At 39.4% G+C, this 10,073-nt stretch overlaps 1 protein-coding gene across 11 annotated transcripts in view; it reads left to right on the plus strand.

Moving 5' to 3' along the window:
- The window catches only part of LOC105208490 (pneumococcal serine-rich repeat protein), a 123,521-nt gene extending 113,757 nt beyond the window's left edge, over positions 1-9,764 (plus strand). For 5 of the 11 annotated variants that reach the window (XM_011178363.3, XM_029037940.2, XM_054226985.1 and 2 more), the window contains 6 exons: positions 924-1,718; positions 1,897-2,019; positions 2,092-2,810; positions 3,546-4,539; positions 5,136-5,292; positions 8,964-9,764. In XM_011178363.3, coding sequence (XP_011176665.2) covers positions 924-1,718; positions 1,897-2,019; positions 2,092-2,810; positions 3,546-4,539; positions 5,136-5,292; positions 8,964-9,147 — 2,972 coding nt within the window. In that variant the 3' untranslated portion in view covers positions 9,148-9,764. Of the gene's footprint in view, positions 1-923; positions 1,719-1,896; positions 2,020-2,091; positions 2,811-3,545; positions 4,540-4,709; positions 4,777-5,135; positions 5,293-8,963 lie in introns of all 11 variants that reach the window. The other 6 variants (XR_003752037.2, XM_029037939.2, XM_029037938.2 and 3 more) reach the window with 6 other exon arrangements.
- Positions 9,765-10,073: the final 309 nt, after the last annotated feature.

Genomic DNA, 10,073 nt, shown 5'->3' on the forward strand with positions numbered 1-10,073 from the left:
CAACCGGTTCAAAACGTGCAGATAATTCTCACCGAAGTGTTCTCTCAATAAATCCATTGATTAATGTGTGAGAAGTTAGGTTGTTGAAACCAAATGTCGCCGAGATCGAGCTTCAATTCACTCATGGCGCGATAACGGTCGTCATTGACGCCCGTCGGCCGCAAACCACACCCAATTGTATTTTCTGGGTGAAATGACAGTTCTTGCATCTCTTCAGATTGCTCTTCAGCCCAAATGTGGCAATTTTGCTTTTTATCATACATATTGAACCAGAAATGGGCCTCGTCGCTGAACAGAATTTGGCACGAAAACGTCGGATCTTCTTGGATCTATTCAAGAACCCATAGAGCGAAGCAATGTCACTTAGGAAGGTCGAGCGGCTTCAGTTCTAACACAAGTTGTATTTTCTATGCTTTGAATATAAGATCTCAACGTAAAATGCGTCAAGTCGTTCCATACGTTAGTCCGAGTTGCTGAGAAGGAACTGGAAACCAGCAAAGTCGTGTCAAAAAACCTTAACTACACAGCTTGTATATTCACTTACAGCTATCCACTTTTTAAAGGAAGCTTTTACTGATCTATAAGCTATAGTCGACTTTTTAAACAACTCACAACAACTCTTTATAAAATTTAATTTCATGAAGTAAAGCCCTCTTGCAGAGTCTTTAACCAAGTGCAAAGCTGGTATTTATTATTTGCTGCTTCTTTAATTGAAACTCTAACTAAACTGACGGAGCTAATTCTACTGTTACTAATTATCCCTGCCCTCTTCTACAAATACTTTAGTAAAACCTCTACTTGTAATATTACGTAGACTTTGTTAACCCCTTACAACTTAACCCGCATACTTACTTGCTAAGCCCGATTTTACCAAACACAAAGCCAAGCAAAAACAAAAACCAACTCACACCACTTTTACTCAGGTGCGCCTATGCTAATGCCAAACACTGACAATCAACCCATACCCAACAACACAAATCGCCGTGCGAGCGCACAAGAGCTCATATTACAAGATCTACGCGAACATCAGCGTATGCTCGACGAGGGACTCAAGTCTACATCGCTCATCATCAAAACAATGCGTTCGGCAAATGAGTTTGATGAGGCTATGCGGCGTCTAAGTATAGCTTCACTGGAATCGAGTACGATGCCACCAATTGTGGTGCCCACACCAATGTTGCGTTCGAATAGCTACCAGGAGACCGTACGTCGTTACTCCAACGCCTCCTTGGAGAGCACCGAACGCGAACTTACCACACAGACTGTAGTTCATACGAGTAGCAGTGCTGCAGCGTTAACAGCGGCCACAAGTAGTCGCAGATTGTCGTTTGAAACACAAAGCGCTTTCGTAACACCGTTAAGCCTACCACCAGCACCGCTAGTGGCACCACGTCTAAAGCTGCTCGGCAGCACTGAGGTAGCAGTGAGTCAGCAGCTTTCACAGTTGCGACGCATGTACGATATTGCAGCGACACAGCAAGAAAATGACGAAGATGCCGCCGACAGTGCCGATGAAGAGGTAAAAAGCTACTTTTGCGCACACGAACAAGCGGAACAAAGCGATAGTGGTGGCGGCACGTTGGAGAGCTCTTCGCAGGAAGATGAGCGCGCCATTGAATACTCCAGCGGCAGTTGGAGTCGCATGAAGGCGAAGCGCACAATTTGGAAGATTGAAGCGGAAGAACGTAAAGCGGCGCCGGCCGTATTGGACAAAGCAGGTAATTAAGGATGTGAAAAAGTACAATATTTTAGAGTACACAAAGTCTTAAATGCATATAGGAGTATAAGTAACAAGGATAGTAGATCAACCGCAAGAAGAACTTAGCTTACTAGGAGTGCACTCTAAGCAATTAGTACTTAAGTTTTGTTTTCTGTCAACTTTTTTTTTCATTTTAGATCTACCTAAATCGAACATTATGAGCATAGAACTACATTCACCGCAAACTTCGTTGGAGAAACGTGATTCCATCAAACGTAACCAAACGCCGCCCGTGGCCAAACCGAGAACTGTGACTGGTGGTGAGTAAACAACATTTAAATTACAAATTTCTTACAAAATCTATAACTTTTTTTTAAACTCCATCCAAACAGCAGTCAACGCCACTCAGCATCCACAGATACATGTGGCCACCACAGTCAAGCAAACAGCTGATCGTTTTTCAGCAGCCGAACAGCAACGGCAGTCACTGAAAATTGTCAAAGAAGCGCGTGGTGCACGTAAACTGCGTGAACACGAACTCTCATACTTTGGCGTACCACACGGACAGAAACACGAAGAGAACGAAACAAAACCGAAGCAACAGCCGAATAGCAACGCTAATACGTTGAGTTTATCGAAGCGTTCGCTACCGTCACGTCAACGTTTAACTGTTATTGGTAACGAGGATACGAAATCGATGCGTCGACATGAAGCAAATAATACAGAAACAACAACCGTAAGCGGACAAACACAAACGGCCACTAAATGGCAATTGTTAAATGACAAACCCGATCTACTACGACACAGTCCGATTGCTGTGGAACCACAATTGATACGACGTACAGCAGATGTGCAGCGCAGTGAACGTAATAGCACATCCGTGGAACGTAACAAACGTATGCCCTCAACAGAGTTGAGGTTAGATGATGAGCTCAATGATGCTGTTGAAGATGATGATGACGACAACGAGCATTTTTATGAAAATATAACAAATGAAATTACGCCTGTCTTCAAAGTGAAGTCACCGCAACCGTATGATCGTAAAATGGATATGGAACGCGACGCATTCATATTGAACGAGATGAATGAGAATGCCGATCTGACTATGAAGGTAAGTTTTTCCAACATCATTTATGTATTGCCATCCCTTGCTGAACAGTAATGCAAGCAATTGTGATCGATTGGGATCAATCTAAATTCAAAACCCCTACCTACAAATCAGGTACATGACTAGCCTATCGAAGCATATTCATAATCTCAAAATCTTTTTTCAGTTTCTTAAGATGTCATTTAAGGTTCAGTCTTTTAGTTTAAGATCGCCATAATCCAAGCATATCCAATATATCAAGGACGCCGTCCTTTTGATTCTCATGAAGTGTTTTAAAGTTCGGCCTTTCGGTTCATTTAACTCAAGATTACATCATTCTCAAGGATTGTATTCTTTAAATCCTCAAGAAGTGTTTTAAGATTCTGTTTTGGAATCTTTCGCTCAAGAACTCCATAAACTCTGAGTTTGTGTTCTTTAAATTCTCAAGATCTGTTTGCAGTTCTTTCTTGCCCTTGATGTAGTTCAGTAACTCTATAACTGTCAGGGTCTGTATTCATAAACTCATTCCGATTTTTGATTTAATTGGGCATTGTTTGAGATCTCGTCAATCTCAAGGTCTACATTCTAAGATGTTCAAAAAATATTCGAAATTTTGTCTTCCACTTTGACATAAATCAATCCGATCACTGACCCTGGCGCAAAAATATGATTCTTTGTCTCCTAAAATCAAGCTCGAGGCTCGGTTTGCCTACACTCTTGAATTCCGTACTGATTTCCTCACCTTTCTCTCATCTCCAGGCGCTCTCCGATGAGGCCGCCCATAAAGATCGGCGACGACGACGTTCATCGCTCCATAGACGCGACTCCAAACCACTAGAAACGATCGAAGAGAAATTGGTCACCCAAAAACCCAACGACACATGCATTGCGGTGAAAATGTCACGTGGCACGCTAGCCTCCGAAGCCAAACGCCACGCACGTCACACAACCACTTCACCCAGCCCACACGATACAACCACACGAGTGCGTACTTCATCACAATCGTCAGTAGAAAGTTGTCCGCGTGCACGTTCGCGTTCACTCTCCAGCGAACGTGAGTACGAAAACATACGTACACCGAAACCGACGCGCACCAACGCAACAGCCACAACGAAAATACAAGCCAAAAGCGTTAGCAAACAACAGCAGCGCTCCAGTTCACGTGAATCACAGCGTTCAGCGCGTTTGCCATATTCATCGGGCGATGAGGTAAACCCACGCGAGGAACAACGTGTACGCATGAAGAGTAAACGTAGCTCGAACTCTACGAGTGGCACAACGGGTCGTAGTGGTGAACGACAACGTAGCAGCGGTAGCAGTAAGAAGGATAGCCATCACGACAAACATGGACATCACACGACAACAACAAGCAGTCGAGATGTTGAGCAGCGACGGCGCGCGGCCAGCAGCACTACGCATGCCTCTCAGCGAGAGGAACGCGGTGAGTGCGTGACTGTGCCGCAACAACAGCGCACCGCAAGTAGTGGACGCAGCAGTAGCAGCAACAAGCGACGTGAAGAACCTGCCACCAACGCTGGCAGTAGCGGACGTCACTCCAGCTCACGCAATGCCACGGAGAAGGCACGCACTAGCGCTGGTGTGCGTCTATTGCGTTCGCTACGCGTCGGACGTACGGATGATGCCAAAGCGTCCAGCACGGAGCAACGTGCGTCCGGACATCATCGTTCCACCAGCGAGCGCGAGAAGGCACATGAGAAAGAGCGCGAAAAGGAGTTGCAATCCAAATCGCGAGGTAAGTGTCAATCATATTTGAGTGCTTCGCATAACGGTATAACGCTCGCGTGTAGAAAAGTAAACGCTGTAGGTGGATTTGTGATTTTGTAACGCATATGTTTGCTTTCTAAACGTGTATTTTGTTTCTTAATTCAACTGTAAATATGTATGCATATATATTTTTTGCAGAGCTGCTTGTTTTGGGCATCTTAATAATGGGTGCTACACAGCCGCAAACACTACACAAAACTCTTAGGTTAGCAGTAAACATAATATGATAAAAATATGTTTAACGCTCGCACTTTGCACCTTGCACCACAAATTGGTACTCTCAAGCAATATTTTTGTATGCACCGAAGCACAAAAGTTTGAAACAGTTGGCGCTAATTGTAGCTAATCAAAAAAAAAATCACACTGCAAATTTTTAAGCAACTGCGATTACTCCTCCCCCAAGTAGAACCTAATGATAAACACGTCGTCAAAAAAAATAAAAAAAAATTACAAAAATAAAAAAAATAATAAAAAAACTAATCAATTTAACCCACTATGTTCCCACTAAGTAAAAAACAAATATAGCCTGTAACGTTTTCTCAAACTGTTGCCCACCATTCACAGGTCACTCAACCAGCAAAACCCAGCACCACAGCAGTAGTGAGCACCACCAACATTCACTAACCGCACATAGCGGTACAATGTCCAGTAAAACACGCGAACACAAGAAAGCAACCTCAAACGCCATTGAGAAGCCGCACGAACGAGCCACCACACCAACGTACGTATACGAAACCGAAACGAATTTACCACATACACAAACCGATAGCAACAGTAGTGAGAGTTTAGTACAGACGCAAACCACAATTGCTGCTATGACGCACAGCACACCACATGAATGTCACGAAAATTATGCGCGACTGAAGTCAGAGCTTAAAGCGCATACAAATGCTGCGACACAACATGCTAGCTTAACCGCAACACAATATGACTATTGTACGGAGGTGGCACCATTACCACCGCCGCGCACACGCCGCAAGCGTCATAGATCACTCATACCTATACCCATAAATCCTAGTACACCAACGCCAACAGCAACAACATCCCCATCTCCATCCTCGTTGCCCATTACATATGAACATCAGATTTATGCACAAATCATACCGCCTGTTGCGTATGCACCCGCACAACCCACATATTCCAATCAGTCGACATTACGTAAATGTTCATTGCAACGCATTATGCGTAAACGTAGCGCTTTACCCTTGCCCCTCACATTCCCATGTGCGCGCAAACCATCGCAAACACAATCGACCACCTCCTCATTCGCATTCCTACCCTATTTACCAGCCGCGCCCGGTAAGCGGCCCTCAGACGCGAGTCATATTTATCATAATTATTTATTATATGCAACGCCGGCGAAAGTTGAAGCACAGCCGTTGAATTTGACGCAACCAACCGATGAGTTGGCGACATTTTGGCACGCCGATACGCTACACCGACCGGAGCGGCCGCAGCGTTTGCGCACAATGCGTAGTCATGTCTCGACGCATCATCCGTTCGCATTGTGCACATGCTCGTAGTGAGAGCGAAGGAGCAGTAGTGCGCAAGTGAGAAAGAGAACCGGAAGTTGTTGAAATTCACCACAAAGCTTAAAGCTTAACAGATAGAGAGAAAGAGCTTGTGAGAGCAAGAGAAAAATGCTCGTGAAAATCGAAAATCAAAAGGAAGGAAATGAACTGTGAAGGAAATCATAAACTAAAATTTATACAAAATGGATCTCAATTAAAAAGACAGCAACTCACGCTGAGCACAAGAGCGTGTTCCTAAAAGTCAACATGCGTTTGCACCACATCATTAGAGAGATATTCACCACAAAAATATATACCGCTTATATATTAACAGCATTTTGGGTGCTTTTCGAGATGTAAACATTTTGAAAATAAAAATCGCAAAATTCAAAAAAAAAGCGCATACACACGTACTCTCATCTACCTAGTACCAGCTCACTGCTCTCATAAATGCACTTCAGTTTTAAATTATTTATTACATGTGTGTGAGTGTGTGTGTATTTGTGTGCCATATCCACGTAGCAAAAAAGAAAAAAAAAAACAAAAACAAACAATCCAGCACTCTCTCGTCATTGTTAAATGCAAAATTTTTGTGGATATGTTTTTACATTCTCACAGTGTAAGAGAGCATTTTTTGTTAAAATTACGTTTACCGTTATCTACTTATATTTTCCACGTAGCAGTAGTATGTCTTGGTTAATCTCGTTTTGGCTTGAAAAGCACACGCTCTCGTAGTTTGTTTGCGCTCTACTCTATTCGTAGTTATATTCACCATTGCCCATATTTATTATCACTCTCTCTCTCTCTGCCTCTTTTGTTTAACTTACTCGTAGTTTGCCATACAGTAGCAGTGTCTCGTTTGCTGTGTAATCTTTATTGTATTTGTAGTTTGAAGTATTTAGTATCTCTTTCACGCTAACATCATATAACCTATAAATGATAGTCTTTACCCCTTCATACCTTGCATTGTATTACCTCTCTTCTTAGGTTGTAGTTTCAATTTTAGCTGTCATACTTTTGGTAATTAGTTGCTACATACTAAGCTACAATTTAAATGTAATTCGATAAAACTTCTTCATCCTCTTTTTTCAAAAATTCCTCTAGAATTCCTTCTGTCTATTGGAAGACAGCTTCCATATTTATTGATTTCTATACGATACATTTTCTCTACGATTTTGTATTTTACTTTCTATTTTATTTGCTTGTATTCCATTCATACCAATACAAATCTAATGCTCACTGATGTTCAACATTTCACTGTCTCTCTTCTTTAGATTTTCGATAACCTTAATCCGAGCTCTATATTCTTTAGATCCTCAAGAACTGTTTATGTTTTTTTTTCCTTTTATTTCGCATAGCTCAACATAACCTTTCATAACCTCAAAATATGTGTTCCTTAGATCTTCAAGAGCATTTTGAGAGAATTATTTGAGAGAAATTTAATTGAGAATTTGTCTTTTATATGACATAGATCAATTCTTAGTACAATTTGTGTTCCATTCAAACCAATATTAATCTAATACTCACTGATTTCAAAATTTCAGTGTCTCTTTTCTTTAGCTTACCGATAACCATAAACCGAGCTCTATATTTTTTCGATCCTCTTTGATTTTTCCTTTTATTTCGCATAGCTCAACCTCAACCTTTCTTAACCTCAAAACATGTGTTCCTTAGATCTTTAAGAGCATTTTGAGAGAAATTTAATTGAGAATCTGTCTTTCACTTGACATAGATCAATTCATAGGGCAAAGCGTCGATGAGTTGGCTCAGCAAATATATTAAATATGAAAGTCTTTATCATTTTTCTGATATCAATGTGATCACTCAATAATACATTTCTCTTCCTCTTACTTAGTTTATTTTTTCAATGCCATATTTCGACCATTCTTTAGATAAAGGTCTTCCAAAGAACTTTGAATTTTTTCTTGATGATTTCTTATCTAATATAATCTATTATTTGAACCAGGTCTACTGACCTCATTTCAATATATATTCCAAACTATAATAAGTACATTTACCTCATTCTTTTATTTGACCCTACTTCAGCCGAATAAACTACATGAAAACCATAAATTCCTCTATAGAATATATTATTCTATCACTGTAGGTGATTATATAGAAGATATTTTTCGTTTGGCCAAAGCTCTTAATGCAACTTTTGACTCAAATATTTATAAACACCATATTTTAAGCTCTTTCTTTATAGTCATAAATATGACAAAGATGATGATATAATCTCTTCGAAATGCAAAGTTTTTTATTTGGGTTTTTAATAGATGTCTATCGTCTAGTTCTTCTATCGTCTAAAATATCCACTTAAACATCCAAGTTTTCAAAAATGTATGAGATTCGTTTATGTTCCAATATTCCAAATTTTGGCTCAGGTTTAATTTCCTTTCAAATTTTCGTTAAACTTCCTCGAGATAGTTCCCTTAATTATGAAATATTTTGGAGTGGTCATCACATAGTGCGTTATCAACAAATTGAATCGTTCATCAGCTTATGGGGATTCTACCTTGCTACTACTACTAAATATAATCGTCGGTTTAGGAGTTTGACTCAACATTTTTCTAAACTTGTGGAACAGTAAATTGTTTTAAAAAAAAGTTGGTATATTGGAAGTTTCATACTCAAAATACATTTCATAAAATATCGTTATCCCAGCTGCTTCTTCATGCAACATTTTCCACTCCACTGATATACTTAATAACATTCACTATTAATAAATATAGTAAATACGCTGACATTCTCATATATTTCCGTTCGTCACTTTGTAGCCTGTACTCCTCGTATGTAGTGTCATTTCGTAAAAATACATTTCGTACACAATAAGAATATAAAACCTTACACGCTGCTCTTTTTCTCTCTTTCTCTCTTTTAGACACAGTAAAAGCTCGCAAAACATAAATGGACGACATAATACTACTGGACAACATGATGGCCACCGCAAACATAACGATCATAAACGAGCACACACACGACCACAACAAGAAGAGAGCAGAACAACGAAGACGACGACGACGCAGCGAAAGCGTAGTGAACATAGCGCAAGGGAGCGCACATAAAACGTAACGTAAACTATGGAGTAGTGCACGAAAAGCATAGCATGCTTACAGGCTTGCCCTACTTTGTAATAAATATTTATAAAATTTATTTAAGTTTATAATAAATTTGCTAGAATATTAGTAAAGAGAGAGCACAATGTGACTCCAACAAAGTGGCAGCGCTAATTTGAAATTGTATTGCATTTTGTAAGTATTGCTTTGTAGAGTGGGCTTTGGCGCCTAAAACTAAGTTTTCGAATTTTTGAAAGTTTTTAAAATTTGACTATATAATGAAAATATTGTGACAGTTTGTGAATGGCATGACACTTAACTAATTTCAGCATTAACTAAGCACACTAAGACTTAATTCATTTGCTGCTTTAGCAAATAGTTCCTCTTGTCTGCCACACTTTAAAATGTTTAAAAATTTAAATTTAATCATATTTAAAGACAAAGAAAAATGCATAAATATGCGCCCATCAAGGATTACTAAATTGAATCATACACACACACATTCTAACATTCTAACCTAACTACTAACTGTTGTTAGTGTGTAAGGGCGGCGAAACGAGTATTAAAATTGTTGACTTTTTAAATTAAAAATTATTTACTAACTACTACTAAACCATTTTAATTTTTTTTGTAATACATTTCCTACAACGAAACTAAGCACACTACACATTAATTTAGTTTATTGATATTTTATAACCACAAATGATACTCATAAATTTTGACTCTCTCTCTCTCTCTCATTTCTTTTAATTTTAATAGTATTTAATAAGTTTTGTGCGCTTCAATTTGATTTGTTGTTGCGTTACATATCGTTTAATTCATTGAAAATTGGTTTTGTGTTTTAAAAGAATTTGTTTATTTTAAGTTTAAAATTGTCTTTCCTGGTAATTAATATACATTTAAATATCGTGAGTTCATAATAATGTATAAAAATT

This window comes from Zeugodacus cucurbitae, chromosome 3 (assembly GCF_028554725.1).
Source record: "Zeugodacus cucurbitae isolate PBARC_wt_2022May chromosome 3, idZeuCucr1.2, whole genome shotgun sequence".
Taxonomy (NCBI): Eukaryota; Metazoa; Arthropoda; class Insecta; order Diptera; family Tephritidae; genus Zeugodacus; species Zeugodacus cucurbitae.